At 35.9% G+C, this 20,252-nt stretch overlaps 1 protein-coding gene across 6 annotated transcripts in view; it reads right to left on the bottom strand.

Moving 5' to 3' along the window:
• RTN4 (reticulon 4) overlaps positions 1-20,252 on the bottom strand; it is an 81,494-nt gene that overhangs the window by 3,391 nt on the left and 57,851 nt on the right. For all 6 annotated transcript variants that reach the window (XM_021711184.1, XM_021711183.1, XM_008055641.2 and 3 more), the window contains 2 exons: positions 14,457-14,664; positions 9,571-9,709 (listed from right to left, as the gene is read on the bottom strand). In XM_021711184.1, the coding sequence (XP_021566859.1) occupies positions 9,571-9,709; positions 14,457-14,664 (347 nt within the window). The remainder of the gene's footprint in view (positions 1-9,570; positions 9,710-14,456; positions 14,665-20,252) is intronic.

Raw genomic sequence — 20,252 nt, 5'->3', positions numbered from 1 at the left:
ACCTCAGCCTCCCAAAGGCGCGGGATTACAGGCTGAGCCACCGAGCCCGGCTAGTCTGGGATTTTTTAAAGAATGAATCAGGCCAGGCTCAGTGGCTAAGCCTGTAATCCCTTTGGGAGGCCAACACAAGTGGACTGCCTGAGCCCACGGGTTCAAGACCAGTCCAGGCAACTTAGCAAGACGTCATCTCTACAATAAATCAGAAATTAGCTGGGCATGGGTAGTGCACGCCTGTAGCTCATGGCTACTTGAAAGGATCGCCAGAGTCCAGCAGGTCAACGCTGGGGTGGCAGAGTGAGACTCCCACTCAAAAAAAGAAAAAAAGATCCCAAATAAAAAACCTAACATTAAAAAAAATGAATTAAATGAGGCAGGTTTGGAAAATGCTTTGCTTCTAAAAAGTGATTTCATTTAAAGAAGTCCTTTATTTCCTTTTCTCTCCATACTGTAGTTTATTCATGAGATGGTTGGACAGGAGGATTTCAAAGTTTTCTTCCAGTTCCAAAACTTCATGACACCATATAGCATCAAGGCTCAATGACATGCTCAAAGCCCTCATGTGTATGTCTGGCAATCACTGACCCTTTAGTAGTTGTCGTCATCTACAGTGATTATTCAGGTGAATATAACAGTATAAATAAGAAGAATAGAGAAGAATTAGCACCTCCATTATTTAAAGCAGGGATCAGCAAACTTATTCTGTAAAGAGTCAGACAGTAAACATTTTAGGTTTTATCAGCCACATAGGGTCTCTATCACAAACTATTCTTTGTTGTTGTCAACTTACAATCCATTAGTAATATGTATAAATCACCATTCTTGGTTCCCAGGCTGTATGAAAACAGGCCATGGCCAACACAGACAGTAGTTTGCTACCTTTGATCTAAAGCATATCTTTCTCCATGTTGAATGAATGATTCAACAAAATCTGTCTCCTAAGCTGGATACTGAGCATTAATTAAGGTGTTCAAACTCTAGCAAGCACACTTACTGCAGGTTAGGGAAACACTTGGATTCCTCCACTAACAATAGTCAGTTCTACAAATAGCAACACTCTGGTCACCCCTACAACTGAATTTAACTAATGTCCAAGTGAGTAAATGTCAGGCATTCTTAACACCTGTCATTTAGGTGTTTGTTTGTTTGTTTGTTTGTTTAATGCTGCCCTGTTCTTTGTCTTTCTTCAAGGACAGTAAGGTTTGAAGGACCATTACAGTTAGCAAGACTTTTCCCTGTCACACAGTTTTAAAGACTCCCATTGCAGAAACTAAATATAACTTCTGCACTTGAGCAAGTTTACAACAGAGCATGAGAGCTATTTTCATCCATCACTGTCCACAAGTCTAAAGGGAAAAGAGTTGACCTTCACATTTTAGAATAAATTGCTTTAGCAACAAAGATACCTTTAACATGACAGAATTCAAGTAGTAGTACACATAAGCTAAAATTAAGTCCCAATGTAGTTTCACTACAAATCTACAAATCTACAAGAGAGAAGCCCAATACTTCACACCTGGGTCATCTAATAGGCTCAAATGTCACTACCTCTTTGAGGATACTTTCCCTAAAAGCCAGGTTATCCTGAGGCAAAGAGATGAACAAATGTCCTTAGGGCTAGGCAGGTGACACAGATGCATGAAAGAGGCTGGATGAGAACTAAAGGCAAAGTAATCCTAAGTAATTAATATGCATATCAGATATATGCATTCCTCCTCTCAAAGGGGCACCCAGTTCCATATACTGTTGACCATGTAAATATTCCAAAGTTGCCAAATTTTCTCATTTAAAAAAAGAAACCAGAAATTTACATTTGTATGTGCTATCATAGAATTTTTAAATGTTGCAGCTATGTTGAGAAAATTTAACGCTTCAGGAGCCCAAAACAAAAATACTGGGTAAACAGGGAACACACTACAGGGGAGGACAGTAAGAAGTAGTATTCTAGCAATCGTACAAATCTGCACATAATAACAATAGCAATTAACTATAACATTTACTACATGACTATGCTTCATATGCATTAGGGTTAAATAATAACTCCCAAAGTCAAATAATATTTCCAAAGAAGAGACAACCAAGACACAAGGACTAAGCACATTGCTAGACCAGAGGTCACATGATCTCAGGCTTGTCTGACTCCGGAACCTGCTGTCCCACACTGTAAAGCCACCTAGAGAATAATCATTATTAATGAGAATACACCACAGATGTGCATGTCATCATAACACGGCAGGAAAAAGGCCAATACACACAACTTTCAAGAAGCAACAGGCAGCTCTAATTTTGGACCTACAAATTCTATGCTATTTTATGGCAGATACTTTATAACATTATACCCGACACTTGTTCACTGTGGAAGTCAGAGCTCACCACTTCTTTGGGTAATAATGAGAGAAGAGGACGGAAGCCCAAAGTATAAGGAAGATCTAACAAAGACTTACTAAGAAAAAGGGCAAGGGCCACATCTTGGCTGTCTTTCTTCCAAGGCAATTGGGGAACTAAATGTAACTGTATCACGCATCTGATACAAAAAAAAAAAAAGCTCTGTAGATTTATGATGGCTCAACTGCGGAGAGAGACATTTTTAAGGAAAATGGCAGGAAAGAGCTTCCAGAATTTCAGAAATTACTTTGACATTCCAATAATTTTAAAACTTCAAAAACCCTGAAAGTTACTTGACCTCCTGTGATACCTACAGACTCATGCATTAGTGTTACTGCAACTGTCTCTATCCTCAGTGCACCTCCCTTCTAATTTTTGTCTGAGCCAAAGAAACCTGAAAGGAAAATGTCAAAATGTATATGTTAATAGATGTCTAAAAGCCCGAGGGTTAGATTGTAATGTTCTTTCAGGTCAGCTATTTCTGGAGTTCAGGTCTTTTTTTTTTTTTTTTCTTGCTCATTTTCAGATTTAAGATTGTATTCTGGAACATCATGGTTCCCTCACATTCAGGCAACTATAGCTAGGAATTTTCTTACAAATAATTTAAACAAAATTTTCCACCGAGAATCACGAAACTGCTGTCATACAGAACCTCATCTTTATCATCCAAAATCATATTACAGAAAAATTAAGAACCTCTGCTAAAAATACCTGGTCTTAAGCTAGGTGTGGTGGCTCACACCCATAATCTCAGCACTTTGAGAGAATGAGATGGGAGGATCACTCAAGCTCAGGAATGCAGTGGTGAGGCGTGATCACACCACTGCACTCCATCCAGCCTGGGTAACAGAGTGAGACTTGGACTCAAATAGACACCTGGTCTTAGTCCCTGGAAGTAAAACAGAAGTAAAATTATTAGGCAACTTAGGTTTCTAAAGACCGGAACCTTCTGATAAGGCTTAGAGCCTTACTCGTTTAGCCCAAAAGCTGAGCCCAGTAGGGACTGCCATCTCTTTTATTTTATAATTAAGGGTAGGAAGTGTGGGAGGATTATAGCTCAGGCTTTATAACTTAACGTCACAGCTTTTTTAAAACAGTGAATTTTGTCCATATCACTTGTCTAGGAAATGAACTGCTACTTGTTCTATGAATAGCTGAAATCTTTTCTGGGACTTAAAAGTTTGTAGTTAATTACAAAGCAGCAAAACAAATGGAACATTATATAAAAATTTAAAAGGAGAAATCTGCAGAATGTGTCTTATGTCTAGGAGTCCTAGACCTGGCACACTGATGCCCAACATTTCAATCATTTCAAGGATTTCACAAAAAGACTGATGAGACCTGGAGTTTGGTTATTTGCCATTAATGACGATAGTGGGTTACAGAGATACCTTTTTCAAATTTTCAAAGCCATTATTTTTGTATACACACAGAGCTTGATAATATATCTGTTTTCTAAATGACAAAAAATTATAAGTGAGAATAATTTCCACTGCATTTCCTTGAAATTAGAATGGTTTCCATTTTCTTAGCTATGAATCATATAAAATCAAAGTAATTCTAATAAAAAATTGGCTCCTGGCCAGGCACAGTGGCTCCTACCTATAATCCCAACACTTTGGGAGGCCAAGGTAGAATGACTGCTTGAGCCCAGGAGTTCAAGATGAGCCTAGGCAACATAGCAAGACCTTGTCTCTACAAAAAAATATAAAAAATTGGCTGGGTGTGGTGGTGCATGCCTATAGTCCCAGCTGAGGAGACTGAGGCAAGAGGATCACTTAAGGCCAAGGCTGCCATGAGCTGTGATTGTGCTACTACACTCCGGCCGAAGCAACGAAGTGAAACCCCGACTCAAAAAAAAAGGTGGCTCCCAGAAAATTTTTAAAACTCACTGCTATTTAAACCAAACTTTCCACAAATATAAAATGTGAAAATAAAGAAGTAAAATAAAGCAATCTTTAAAATATTTCCTTTATGTTGAAAAAGTAAAAAACAAAAACAGAAAAACGGTAACTGGAGAGAAAAATAATTTTTTGCTTGCTTTAGGGTAAAAGAATGTGACTTCTCCTACTAGTTGCTGTGGCTAAAAGACAAAACGTAACAAAGTCAACTTCCAGAAGAAAAATCTTTTTTTTTTTTTTTTTTGAGTTGGAGTCTCACTCTGTCGCCCACACTGGAGTGCAGTGGCCGCTCCTGGCCACCGCAGCCTCGACCTGCTGGGCTCTGGTGATCCTTCCGCCTCAGCCTTCCAAGTATCCGGAATTACAGGCATGCGCAACCACGCCCGGCTGATTTTTTGATTTATTGTAGAGATGAGGTCTCACTGCCCAGGTGGGTCTCGAACCCGCGGGCTCAGGCAATCCACTCACCTCAGCTTCCCAAGGGCGCGGGATTACAGGCTGAACCACCGAGTCAGGCTAAGAAAAATCTTTTTAAAAATGCTCTGTATAGGACAGGATTGGCAGTAGTGGGATTTTGCCGGGGGGGGGGGGCACACCCGCGACAACAGACCTTATAAACAAGGGTACCTGCATAATGACCATTTATATACTTAATCCTGAATTTTACCCTATATCTTTAAAATAATAAAAAAAATTTTTTAATGCTCTGTATACAAACAAAAACTATGGGGGATGAGTAGGTGCATACATAGAGGGCAAATGGGACTTGCTCTCTAAAATGGTAACACTATCAATTGTTTTAATAAGAAGCCAAGAGTGTTTTTTTAAAATCAGCCTCCTTTTTCAATAAGAGACATTTCAAGCAAGTATTTTGTATTTCTGCACTGCCCTTATATTCGGTGAAAACAAACAGATAGAATCTGTACTACTTATATACACTGACAGCAGGAAAAGGCTTAAGGAAATTCTTGTGGCGCAGAATCACAAGGTTGACCAAGGCAGGTCTTCAGGTACACTCTAAAGAGTGTACACTGGATTACCAAGAGCTTCACATTCGTCACCTTCACATGAGGAGAAAAGAACAGATACCCTCTCTGCTTTATTCTTTTGCCTCAACAGATTTTAAATGCTAGGTTCACTTCATCTGGTAACATGAACAACAACTGTTATTTGGAGCTCTACATGAATCACAATCTGGGGAAGTCACCAAGCCACTTTCCTTGAGTTCTGGGATTGCCAAAAACACTAATCAGGAAAACCAATCAAATAAGATTTTCTTCTCTTAGTTTTCTGTTTTTAAATGTATTGCTAACTCTTAAGGAGAAAAAGTAGTAAACTTTAATTTTAATGGAAGTCCTTTTTTTCCAATATTGAGAAACAGAGAATGTTTCAAAAATATTTCTTAAATTTCATAAAAATAAAATGTTCCAGAAAGGAAACCATGTCTGTTACTTTCAAATTAGCAAAGTCACTCAACCCAAGCGTTAATCAAGTTCAGTTTCTCTATTTATGTTAGCTTCCTCATGAATAACATAATTACTTTTACAAAAAAATTAAAACATGAGATTCAACGGCAAAGAAATTTCTAATTTATTCATAAAATGTCCTCATATTCTATTTTCAAACACCTGTGCAAAACAGATTTAAAACGCTCCATATCTAATCAGCCCTCTCCTAACATTTTATTACTCCTCTTGCCTTTGACAAATATTTCAACCTACATAATTGTCTACACATGGGACTGTGTGTGGAAGACAATAAATTTTCTCTGAGAGAACAAATAAGTTTTCTTTTCATTAAAGACAAATGGAAACTTTATACTCAAACTTGGAAAACTGGAACATAATAAATCCTTCCCCAATCAAATTTTTTTAAAGTAGATTTATTTACAAATGTCACTTCTATTAAGAAAAATGTTAGATTATAGACATACAGCTGCCTTCACTACTATACTATGCAAACACAAAGGATGACTTTTGGTTTACATCTGTTGTCCTTTTTATTAAGTCTATAAAAGCAGCAACTATCTCTTCTCTATCAAGCTCATGGTGCTTTTGTTTGAAGTCACCTCTCTCCTTAGCAAAAGAAACAAAGCAGAAAGTACACTTCCAGACTTCAAACTTTACTATAAGGCTACAATAATCAAAAAACCCTGGTATTGGTAACAGGAATAGGCACAAGGATCAATGGAACAGGACAGAGACTGCAGAAGCAAAACCTCAATTTCTCAACCAACTCTCATCTTTGACAAAGCCTCCACCATCAACCACTGGGGAGAGGAGAAGCTATATAGTAAAGTAGTGCTGGGAAAACTAGCTGACCACGTGCAGAAGATTAAAACAAGACCTCTACCTATCACCATACACAAAAATCACCTCTAAATGGATCAAAGACCTAAACGTAAAACCTCAAAGTATAAGAACCTTAGAAAATGCGGGAGACACCCTTATGGAAATTGGAACCGGCAACCAATTCCTGATCAAAACCCTAAGTGCCCATACCATAAGAGATAAGATAGACAAGTGGGACCTCATCAAACTGAAAAGCTTCTGCAAAGCCAAAGAAACCACCAAGAGAGCAGGGAGACAGCCCACAGAATGGGAAAAAATATTTGCCAACTATATCTGACAAAGGCCTAACATCCAGGACCTACAAGGAACTCAAATATGCCAAAAGGAAAAAAACAAACAGCCCCATTAAAAAGTGGGCAAAAGACATGAACAGACATTTCTCAAAAGAAGATATACAGGCAGCCAACAGACATGCTCAGTCTCACTAATCATCAAGAGAAAGGCAAATCAAAATCACACTGAGATACCAGTAAGCCCCAGTAAGAATGGCCATCATTAATAAAACAGATGCTGACGAGGATGTGAAGAAAAAGGAAAAAACTAGAAATTGAACTTCCATGTGACCCAGCAATCCTCCTACTAGGAATATACCCAGAGGAACTCAAATCATTCTACAAATAAGATACCTGCACGTGCATGTTTATTGCAGCACTATTCACAATAGCAAAAACACGGAACCAACCATTGTGCCCATCCAAACTGGAACCGATTTTTAAAATGTGGTACATATATACAATGGAATATTACGCAGCTATAAAGGACAAACATGGATTTTGCAGTAACTTGGATGGATTCAGAGTCTATCATACTCAGATCTATCACAGAAACAAGGAACAGAGTACCACATGTTCTCACCCATAAGCGGACCCTGAACAATTACCACAATACTATACTATAAGAAAGGGATTGGCAGTAGTGGAATACTGCGGAGGGTGGGGAACGGGGATGGGACACAACAATAAAGGTACCTGATCTCAAACCAGGCAAAGTGGGGACCAGAGACCCAAACTTTACCTGTACGATGACCACTTGTATACCTAATCATGAATTGTACCCCACATCTTTAAAATAAAAAGTCACATCTCCCCCAGCAATCTCTGCTAAATTCAGAGATAGTCGTTTGCTATTTGAAGCTCTGAATCACTCTTTAGATACTGTTTCTTCTCAATCAATTCCTACCCACAAGCGCTCCTTCTGAAACTGCAGCAGTACCTTCTTTTCTTTTCTTTTTTTTTTTTTTTTTTGGAGTTGGAGTCTCACTCTGTCACCCAGACTGGAGTGCAGTGGCCGCTTCCGGCCACCGCAGCCTCGACCTGCTGGGCTCCGGCGATCCTTCCGCCTCAGCCTTCCAAGTAGCCCGAATTACAGGCATGCGCTACCACGCCCAGCTGATTTTTTGATTTATTGTAGAGATGAGGTCTCGCTGCCCAGGCGGGTCTCGAACTGTACCTCCTTTTCAATGCCTTTTCACACGTCTACCCCAGCAGTCAAGGTGTATATAGAGGTATCATTTCAGTGAACAGGAACTGTTTTCTTCTAGGCCATATGTAAAAGGTTCTATTTCATTTACTCCAAAATATTTTTACTTGCTCTCTTTTGAACAAGTAATCAAACATGCCAAACAGCATAACTATGATCTTTTCATTTACGAACTGACATCAGATAATTTCAAAACATCATTATAGAATAAGTTTCTAACTGCAACCACGCTATACAAAAGAGTTAAGTGATGAAAGGAAATAAATTATTTACCCTTGATGTTATTAGTAACTTATGTTCCAAGTCTTAAATAGAGAAGCACACAGCTGAAAATAATATATCTACCAGCTTATAAAGGTTAAAATGTTTGTTTAAAAAAAAAGTATTTTGGCTGAGCATGGTGGCTCACACCTGTAATCCCAGAACTTTGAGAGGACGAAGCAGAAGAATTGCTTGATGCCAGGAGTTCGAGACCAGCCTGGGCAACATAGCATAACAAGATTGTATCTCAAACAAACAAGTGAGTGAGTGAATAAATACATACATAAATACAAAAATAAATAAAAATTTAAAAAGCATTTTAAGCACTTAAGCCTATTCTGGCAGTTCAGAAATTGTTTTTCTAAGTCTAAAGACCCAATCACCTTATTGCTTTAATATCCCCAGCATGTGTGATAAAGTGTAAACTAGAACGTTTCTCTTGAAAAAGTTACGATAATTACCACCATACTATATTTCTACCCAGGCTTAGGTTGGAAACAAGTCTGCCTGTTTTAAGCAGAGTCACTGGCAATAGCACACAAAACACAAACAGCAAGTTCTATGAAAATGAAAAGCACTATAGTTCCAGTGCTTGGGGCTCAAATTACACAACGGTGGTTCAGGGCCTGTTTTGAGTCAGTCAGAACTTAAGAAGAGTTTATTTGCAAGTTTGTAAGCAGACTAACAGCTGCTTGCTTAGCAAGATCCAAAAACTAAAGAAAAACTTCTGATTACCAATTGAAGGGAGGTTTAGAATAGTAAATCTTTTCCAGAATAAACACTGTAAGAAAGAGTCTAAGATATGAAATAGCTTACGTATGTGTATGAATCACATACAAAGTAAGAAACAAAGTGCTAGGTTCTAAAATAAAGTCAAGAAGAATAAGTCACATCTGGTATTAAATGCATTAGATAATCTTTATGCTTAAAATCAAAATTCCCTTTAATTTCCTCTCACTTTTAAATCTTTATGATTTCTGGAAGTATGAATTCATAATTTATTTTCCTTTAAAAAGGAACAGCACTTTCCTCCAACTTTATTTGCTTGGATTCTGAATTTTAAAACACAAGTTTATAGTAGTGTAATATAATTAACATTTATTTACTTGAATATAGAAAAACAAAATTTTATACTCTGAACTCTTTTGATATTAAATTCCAGGTACATAAAAAATGAAACACAAAATAGAACCTGCCTTGAGAGAATCAACTAGATCATCAACTAAGAAGAGGCGCCTGAGTTCTTTTATCGTGCAGTTCACATGGCCAAGAGCAGAATCACTGTATTTCTGAACCAATTCCTCAGATATAGCGACTTCAGATTCCAAATATGCCCTAGAAAACAAAATACATAATTGTCACTGACTGAAATGATTTTTCCCTAAATGCCAATCAGCAATTTTATATATATAAGAGATCAAGAAAACACTCAAGTCTACTGTTTCCAAATTAGGAACAATATAAAAATCCACCAAATGTAAGGGGTATTTCATTGATATGCACTGCCTGCTGACTAGCATAGAAAAAGCATACACTATGAAGCCAGACTGATCTGAACTTGAATCTTAAGCTCTGCCACTTACCTGGCTGGGTATCTCTGCGGTTATTTAGTCTTCCCTCTATACCTCAATTTCCTCATTTATAAAATGAAGATTATCTTGAGGATTCAATAAGTAAAGAGCTTAACACACTTGGGCACAAAGATGTATTCAATAAACGGTATAGCAGGTTTTGTTTTTTCTTCAAGTTGACATTATGCTGTCTCATCACGTTTTCCTAGCAAAGATCTTAATTCCAAATCCTAAACTTAGTCAGACTAACCTTTAGGAGAAACTGTCCAATATATTAACTACCAGATTGTAAAGTGGTTGCCAAAAGCACAGTGACAATCCCAGCAACACAACAGTTACTGTCATATAGCTGCCTTAATCTATACTGAGATGGCTAGAATTCAAAAAGACAATTGTAATGGGGGAGAAAGCCACGTCCACAGGTATGTAACTTCCTGTAACAAATCGTGTCAACAGGTAATGTTTCAAATAAGCCATTTTATCTTGGTAGAGTTGAACTAACTTAGAAGTGCTAAATGTTCTCTCATATCTCTTGGAAGCAGTCCTAGTCACCTCCCCATGTCTGTGGACACCAGTTTCTTACACTGGACATGACAGTCCTCTTGGACAACTCCTTGACCCATAGTTTTACCTCTCCAATATGCCCATGTCTCCTTGTTTTTATTTACAGTGTCATTGCTCTATTTTACATGCTCATTATTTACAAGCTGGAATATTCTATCAGTCTCTCCAAACCAGTCCTGATCTGTCTGCATCCTAATCCATCTGTCAGCCAATGCCAGATTAGCCTTATTTGAGCTTTCCCAGATAGTGCTTTCTAGGTTGAACTCAGGCCGGAGTTAGGAGACCTGCTACTACCTAGCTAGACAACTTTATGAAAGTTCTATGTTCTCTGGGTCAGGGTTCCAACTGTGTGAATTAAAGAAATAGATGTTCCTAAATCCCTTCAAGCTCAGATATTCTGCAATCCCATGATTCCAACTTTTCAACCAGAGGCCCTTTTCCTAAATCTTTCCAACCTTATTTCCCACTACTACTTATGTTGCAGCTGGAAGTGAGTCATTCACTAAACATTTTTTAACTTTGATGACCCCATTTATCGTCCTGTTTTCCCAATCCACAATGTTTTCCTCTTACCTCTGGAATTATTTAGCCAGTTAGCCCCACTTCAAATCTCACCCATACATGAAGCCTCATCTGACACATTCTTCCTTAAGACCCTAATGTAATCTCTTACTTATGTATACGTCTTACAACACTTTCTTGTGTATTAGTCATTTATAGACATGTGTAAACTATTTTTTCCAATTAGACTTACAGTATAAACTGCTAAGGATGAGGAATATATCTTTACAGTATATGGTATAGTATACTGCTAGACAATCAAGAAGAGAATACCAAATGCTATGTGCTCTTGCTTATAAGGGAGAGCTAAACTAACAATAAAAAAAATAGAGAGTTGCATAATGAACACGGAAGACTCAGAAAAGGGAGGGGGCAGTGGGTAGAGGGACACACAAAATCACCTATCAAGTACAATCTATCTACACAGGTGAGGGTAGCAGGTATCCCTAAAGCCCAGACCAAAACGATTTGTAACTACTAAAGCAACTGAAATAAAAATAAAATTTTAAAAAACCATCAATAGTTTATTTATACAACTTTGAGAAATATAGAAACGCAGATGGTATAATCTTGGTTGCTATTCTGCTTCTTTGTTTATTCTACCACTGCTGGTTCTTGCTAAAGACAAGATGCCTAAACAGGAGACACAAAGAGCATTCTCCATCAGTGACATGTGGAAATTCACATTAATTCAACTGGCCTTTACATGATATTAATGCAACACCAGAAGTTTCTTTCCTCTTTTCCAATGACCACGGGTATAATACACAAACATCATCTTCATGAGCATGAATGAGGAACTAGAAAAAACTATCCAACAAGCTTATACTGGTATGCTGGCTGATTTTCTCTCTCTTTTAACTAAGGATAAAGTGTTTCTAGCCAGGTGCAGTGGCGCATGCCTATAGTCCTGGCTATTTGGGAGGCTGAAGTGAGAGGATGGCTTGAACCCAGGAGTTCAAGAGTAGCCTGGACAAAACAGCAAGATCCTGTCACTTTATTTAAAAAAAAAAAAAAAGAAGAAGAAGAAGTGTTTCTAAGAAGGAAATAAATAAATCACTAGCATTTCCCCAAAATCTTTAAAATCAAATGATGTATAAAAGTTATACTGCAGAAAATTTATAGCTTGACAATATTTTAATATATTTCAATGTAACTAGTTTAAAAATCATACGTTTTATGATTTGCAGCATAATATGGCTCTGCCATTTTGAAGCTCCAATTTTAAATTACTGAACTCCAAGTCTTTTTTCTCCTCTGTAAAATGGAGTACTACAACCTATCTCATAGAGTTATCATAAAATTAAAACACATTTTTCAAAAAAATAAAGTTAAATATGTACATAAATGGTTAGACACATAGCAGCCATTCAGTACAGCCAAGCATTGGTCGCTCTTCCAAACTTATGAAACATCGCTACACCGACAATATGACAAAATTACTGAAAAACAAATCACCACTGTTCACAATAAGCAAAATAATTTAGTGGGTCTCTTACTTAAAGTTTGTAAATCAATTTAAATTTACCCATTAATAACAGCTGGATAATGTTTTAGGTAGGTATATACTCATATGCCCAGAAAGATATTTGTCTGGTCAAAAATAGTTTTTAAATACTTGCAATCTATTTGAAGAAAAATGATGTTCAAGCAGTTACAGAACATTTCAAAGACATTGCAATAGGAACCAAATCATCAGATCATTTGGGGCCAGTGTTAGAGAATCCTTCAAAGAGTTGAGTCCTGAAGCAAACACAGAACCAAATGAAAAGAATGAGGAATCTGGGAACTAAGAAAGGCAGCATGAAAATGAGCACAAAACCCTAGAAAGGGTAAATGAGAGACAAGACAAAGATATTTAGACTTCATCCTATAGTATAGGGGACCCCTACACCTAAAACATGATAAAAGTGGTACTTTAGAAAAACTAATCTGAGAATATCTGTAAGAATGAAGTAATCTCAGGTAACCAGAGATCAGCCTATACCAAGTGGAGTCCAACCAGGAGTCAGCAAACTTTTTCTGTAAAGGGCCAGGTAATAAGTATGTTAGGCTTTGAAATCCATATGGTTTCTGTTACAACTACTGAACCCAGCCATTACAGTATGAAACCAGCTAAATGAATGAGTATGGCTGTGTTCCAATAAAACTTTATCTACAAAAGCAGGCAGTCGACTGGATTTGGCCATGAATGTAGTTTACAAATTCCTGGTTTAGACTGTGGAGAGCAGTGGAAAGCAACAAAATTTAATGATTTTTTTTTAACATAAGATGAAAACAAAGATAACATCAAAACAGGAGGTTGAAAGCTAGGATGGTAGTGGTATTACTGACAGAAATTAACAAGTTTGAGGGAAAAAACTCACTTAAAAACATGGTGAGTTACTGGTTGCCAGAGGCTGGCTGGGGAGTGACTGCTAATAAATCTGAAGTTTATTTTTGTGTGATGAAAATAGTGATGGTTGTATAAGTCTGTGAATATACTAAAATCAATGAATTTTATGGTATGTGAATTGTATCTCAATAATAAAGGGGGGAGGAAATACACAGTACCTGAGGTGAGGGCAGAAGACTCAAGCTGAGGTATGTCTCAATAGCAACTAGGTATATACCAGAGATGCCAAAAAAATGTACACACATTTTAAGTATGACTTCTGCTCAAAAGATGGCAGTAATCAAATGAATGCTAGTGTTACCATGCAACAGGCAGAACGGTCAAAGAAAATGGCAGAAGCACAGTAGAGCAAATGTCATACTACATACACATTGCTACCATAATTCAATTCAACTTCGAAAAGTAATTCATAGATAAGATCTCTTAAAATGTGTATATATCTTTTGGCACCCCAAGTATGCTAGAATAAGTGCACTTGTGAAAACAAGAGCAGAAGACAGTAGGTGAGAGGCAAAAAGATGCTAAAATAAAGCTCTCCAAAAGATACAAAAAGTCATGCCTCGGGAAATAAGAAACCATATAAAGAAAAGAGTCATGAAGGAAACGAATAACAGAAAAACATAAGCATACTACCAGAAAGGTATAAAATATCAGAGAGCATTAAAAAGTAAGAAACTATAACCCTCACCAATCCTAACCATGTTAAAAAGATATAATAGCCATTAAAGTCAGATAACCAATGCCTCCTTCTAATACATATTCCTAACAAGTACTAGACTTAAGCTAATGATATATAAAAAGTCTTTTGCTTCATGAGTTTTTGAAATGACTTTTAGGAAATCTCAAAAACAGATGCTTTTGGTATAGCTTTCAAGCAAATGTTTGCAATTATCTTTAAGCAGTACGAAAAAAAAAGCTTGCTCATAACTTTGTAGATAGTAAAATAAAGTTTCAATACTTCAATGTGTACCTTGTTTTCCAGACATCTTACCTGAATGGGTGGCCTTCATCTGATTTTTGGATAGCTTGGATCACACCCTTATATATCCTAAAGCTGATAGTCACAGAGAGCAGGGCCAAGGCAATGTAAGCCGTTACACTCACAATACTGAATACTGTCAATGAAAGTAGCAGGAATAAGCTGGCACCAAACACCACTCCAGTCTTCTTAATGTCTCTCCAGTAGAGGAGGTCAACAACTAAAAATTGAGAGAGGAAATCTGAGATTAGAACATCATTTTGCCCACTGGGATTTGCTCCACCTATAAAAAGGCCACTACATAAAGTAGAAAGCTAACTTTACAAACTACATTTGAAACCCATTCTAAGTTGTATATTAATATAATACCCCCATCTACTTTTACTTTTTACCATAAAATATTTTTTATTCAAGTTTATTTCTATATGACCAAATCACTCTGGTTATTTGCAATGATTTAAATGTCTCCATTCTAGCAGACTTCTAATTCAAAACAATAGGTTACTTAAAATCGAGTTTTCATCTTCACACAATGCATGATATTCAAATAATTCAATGAATATACTCAAATAACAGAAAATATAACACACATTCACTAAAATAAGATACTTAAGTGACACAAATATATCTGCAAAAATCACTAATTCAAAAAAGGTTGAGATATAAAAACTACACGAGTTTTTCAACTCCGCTCTTAAGATCTCTCTTTGAAAAAATTAACAAAATTGTAACTTAACTTGGCTATAATTAAAATTAAAAATTCCCACAGAGAAAAAAAGAGGAAAAAGCCTTTAGATTACCTAAAAAGCTATATAATGTCATAAAAATTTAGGAGTCAAAGAAAAAATAAAAATTAAATGTGTTAACTGTTATGTAACATTTATTAATAGTAAGGAGTCAGGCAAAGCCTAACTTAGCATGTCTGCTCTTGGTCTATGGTCACAGGACCACTGTGGGGATCAAATAAGCATAAGCCTATGGTCTCAAGATCAGGTATGCTCAATCTCAGGAGAATTCTGAAGTGTGCCAAAGGTCTCTTGAATTCATAGACTAGATCTAACTCCTCACTCTCTGAATTGTGAACAATTGGAAGATTTTTACAATAAACATGGACATACCTCTTCACAAAAGAAATCTGAGATATCTTTAAGATAAAGGATGTGACAGTGAAAAAAAAAATCACATTTTTAGCAGCTACTTGGTTAGATTTCTAGGTCCTTTAGATATATATGACTTTCCTTTACTCTTACAGGTACTTCTGTGAGGAAAACTAAGTGAACTGAAAAATGTTAGAAGTTATTACAAAGCTCTTAATTCCTGTACATATCATGAGTACTAAGATATTTTAAATGCCTGTTATTGTGTCTAGCACATGGTAGGGATTCAACAAACACATATTTCATTCTCCTAAATGTGATTTGGTTTGAATGCTATTAATTTAACATTATATATTATATATGATTTATAGCTTTATTTTGAAACTCTGATCTCAATAACTTATTCAAGACTTCCCCAACTTGTTTGTTACAGCCCCTGCCTAAAACATCTAAATCAGTTCAGTTCTATTCAACTAGTTTCTACTATTGTACTATTTCACTAGCATAAATGAGGGCTAACAAGAACTTGAAATAGTGTATCTATTATGAATGTCATATTGAATAAAGCATTAAGAGTAATGCTAACAGTTTTCTGACAATCAGCAAACTCTTACTGGGGTGATACTGTTCAAGAAACTCAACCTAGTAAAACGAATTAGAAAACCTGAAACGGGGACATGGACTTTTAACACTCTGCCCAACTCTAAAATGCTACAATTCTAGAAAAGATAATAAGACATGTAAAAACAATCCAATAAAGGTATAAAATAAATATTGCACTGTCCTGAGAACTCAGCAAAGGAAAAAACTGGAAGAAAATTTAAAAGACTGAAATAGTATAAATGAAAAGTGAATTGGGTCTTGAAGGATGAGTAGAATCTAGAAAACCTAAAGGTACATGCCTAATTAATTATAAGACTCTCCTAGCAATAGTTCTAATAATTAATCTCATTTTTTATTAACAGGATACAGTGAGAGGGCAGGGGAAGTGATGATAAAGATAGTCCTTGGTAAGATAATTATTTCCTGTGAGGTTCCCCTGTACCCCTCAACAGTGTAAGACAGATAAAGAACTTAGGTTCTAGAGCTAGATCACCTAGTCTCAAACAATGGCCTCTTAACTGGCTATGTGACCTCAAGCCAGTCACCAAACCCAGCTACTTCAGTTTCTTCATCTATAAAATGTGTATAGAAACAGGAATAAATAAGGAGTATAAGGTTTGAGATAAGAGAATGGGGGGTTGCTGATCAAAGAGTACAAAGTTTCAGTTAGAAAGAAGAAATAGGTGACTATAGTCAATAATAATGTATTATATATTTTAAAATAACTAACAGTAAATTTCATGTCTTGCCATAAAAATAATTGGTAAGCAAGGTGATATGTTCATAAGCTTGATGTAATCATGCCACATTGTATACATATATTAAAATATCACAGTGTGCCCCATAAATACATACAACTATGATTTGTCAGCAAAAAAATAGGAATGATCTCATTGAGATGTTGTAATTTACTGAGATAGTGAAATAAGATTTTTCATTAATAAGATAATTAATATGAAGTACAAATATAGTATATAATAAATTATTCATAAATATCAGGGCTGTTACTATTATTCATACCATCACAATCACTATCACCTTTCTTATTCAACTATTTAATAATTGTATAAAGGAGAAGAAAATTTCAATCTTATGACTTTAAAAGCTATACTGCTGTTTTATATTGTAAACATGTTACTTTATAAACCACATGGAAAAGGTTTTAAACCTTATCTAAGTTTTCACTATTACTATTATTATTTCACTATTTTTTTACTATTACAGGGTAAAAAAAAAGTTGACAGCCTAAAAGAATCAGCAGCTAAGGTACACCTCAAATCTACTTTTTTATAAGAACAAATGTTCCTTTATAAAAGTGTCTGGTCTTAAAGTTGTCAAACACATTTGTTAACCTTCAAGTTGTCAAAAATATTTGTTAACTTCCAAAATCACAAAAGTTCAGTTAAATGCAGATGTACGCAATATTCCTTACCATCATTAAAAACTACTCAGTAAAATCTGGATTATGAAATCATTGACTTTAATCTTGACAGGTATGTACTATTCAACATAAATTAATGTCTAAATCAAGTAACCTAATGTAACACAGTTACTGCCCAGTTTAATGACCAGATAAAAATTATTTATAATTAGTCTATGATTTCCAGATAAATGAATATGGTAGAATGAAATATCAGGATTGGGATTCAAGAGGCCCACATCCTAGTATGTACCGGCTCTGCAACTGTGTAACTTTGGATGAGGTACCAACCTCTCTGGACTTCAGGTTTATTAATATCAATAAAGGACATTAGTCTTCTAATTGCTCTTTTCCTTTCAGATGCAAGTAAGATCCATAGTTAGTACAAAGATACACATCAGTCCTACATTCCCTGTCAGTGGACCCAAATCAATGAGGTGGCACTACTGGCATTATCGGTGCCAAATATACTTTCAAATATTTCCTTCCTTTTTAGATATAGATTTTTTGGAGACAGGTAAGGTTAAATAGTTTACTCATATTAGTCCTTTGAATTGAACCTTCCTAGAAACATTTTCTTTTAAGTGCCAGACATTATTAAAACTTTAGAAAAATAATAAATTCATATTCCTACAGTTTTTCAAGCAATTATAAACTCTACCATCATGGCAATTGTATGAGTGAACCTTGAAAAGAGCTTGAAAAGCTATACACTTTTTAAGCCTGATAGATATTTTAGAAATGTTTTCCAAGTTGCTGATCTACAGTCTCTAATCCACCTCCTTTTATTTCCTGAGTCAACATTTACGGGGCACTTAAATTATGCTGAACACTATAACTTATAAAAGATTATATTTCAATTGTTAAAACCTAATGAAAGGTAGGCTTTCAGACAAGTGAGACCTAGCTTGTACATGACTGAAGCCAGATCACATAGTTATTAAGTGGCAGAACACAGATTTGAATCCAGGCTTACTGTTGATAAAACTCATATTCTCCGTTGTATGAAAATTAGGATCAGCAGATTAAAGTTCTTCAAAACGTATCTGTTTGCATGTAAAATAAATAGGCAGAGTATAAACAGATAATTACTACATGTGAGATGAATTATAAAGGTCAAGAAGAAAGTTTAGGTGAAGTTAGTAACATGGGTTAATTAAAAGGAAACAGAAACATTTTATTGTGACTACTTCACCTACAGGCAGGCCCCAAAAGGAGAAAAGTGCTCTTTACTCCAAAATACTTGATAGGTAATTTGGCATAGTAGAAAACTATGATTAATCAAGTTGTTGAAAATGTATTTTAAAAGTCGTATGAATCTGATTAAATAAAATTAGGATACATCTATGCAAGAGACTATTTTGTAGCCATTAAGGAAAGTGACATAGAGCTACATTATAGAAACACGCCCATATATTAAATGAAAACAGAGCGTTACAAAAAGACTCATATAGTATAAGCCTACTTTTAAAAAATGAAACATATGTTATATATTACTATAAAGTCTGAAAGGATAGCCACTAAACAATGCTTTTATCTCTTCTTAATGAGATTACAGATGAGTTTCACTTACTTTATTCTTTTCTGTGCCATCTGAAATCGTCTCAATCTAATAATGAACAAATTATGATGATAATCAGAAAAAAATTCACCTCGTTATATTTCTAGCTGATACCACTAAAGAATCATATAACATGAGTGTGATTTTTCTCATCAGGCTTTCCTATTGGAAAAATAATGCACTGTCTGTTAGCTTAATAAACATTTGGAGCCAGCTGACAGTTAAAATTCTAACAGTATATATAACTACGTTGATAATTCTGGTGTTTTGGGTTAATCACTACAATTTCCCCAAAAGTCAATGATACTAGAATAGTCATGTATAAGGTCCAACAGCACTCAGTGATCACAGCCTCAAATGAAGTTAACTACATGAAAATATAGTAAACACTAACCTACTACTTCCTTTCTTCCTGTCATATGGTTCCTAGGAATAAGGTCTTTTCAATAAATAAAAAAAGCTCTGAAAAGTATATATGCAAGCTCCCACATTATTGCATGAAAATACGTAGACAGCTACATGAGAGTAGCTCAAAGCAAATACCATGACAGATATGTTGAAACAAGCCCTAGGAATGCTCTGGTGGAGTCATCAGATACTTAGAGCACTGGATGAGGAAAAAAAAAAGGGGGAAGAATTGTCAAGAGATTGACAGTCGCACGTAAGACATATCCTAGACTAGGAGAGACTGGGACGTGGTCTACACAACTACAAAAGCCATTAGGCAAAGTATAGAAGTAGGTTCAACCTTTTTTGCAAAGGAGTTTAAGAAACTGCAAAGATGAAAACAATATTAGTTTCTGGCAAACAGGGCTGCTGTCTTAACTAACATTTGTCAATGGTATTTCAAGTCTCTTACAGTTTCCTTAACTTAGTTTTAATACAAAATTTTTTTAAAAATTAAGTTTATCTAGGATCATTGATTCTCACTGGGGGAGGGGTCATAAAACTTTATTAAAGAATATATTTGAAGCCGGGCTCAGTGGCTCAGTCTGTAATCCCGCGCCTTTGGGAGGCTGAGGTGAGTGGATTGCCTGAGCCCGCGGGTTAGAGACCCGCCTGGGCAAGCGAGACCTCATCTCTACAATAAATCAAAAAATCAGCCAAGCGTGGTAGCGCACGCCTGT

Source organism: Carlito syrichta, unplaced genomic scaffold (assembly GCF_000164805.1).
Source record: "Carlito syrichta isolate Samal-C Ts95f unplaced genomic scaffold, Tarsius_syrichta-2.0.1 Scaffold301904, whole genome shotgun sequence".
Lineage (NCBI taxonomy): Eukaryota > Metazoa > Chordata > Mammalia > Primates > Tarsiidae > Carlito > Carlito syrichta.
Note: the sequence above shows the minus strand (reverse complement) of the source record. Positions and strands in the feature narration are given on the sequence as shown.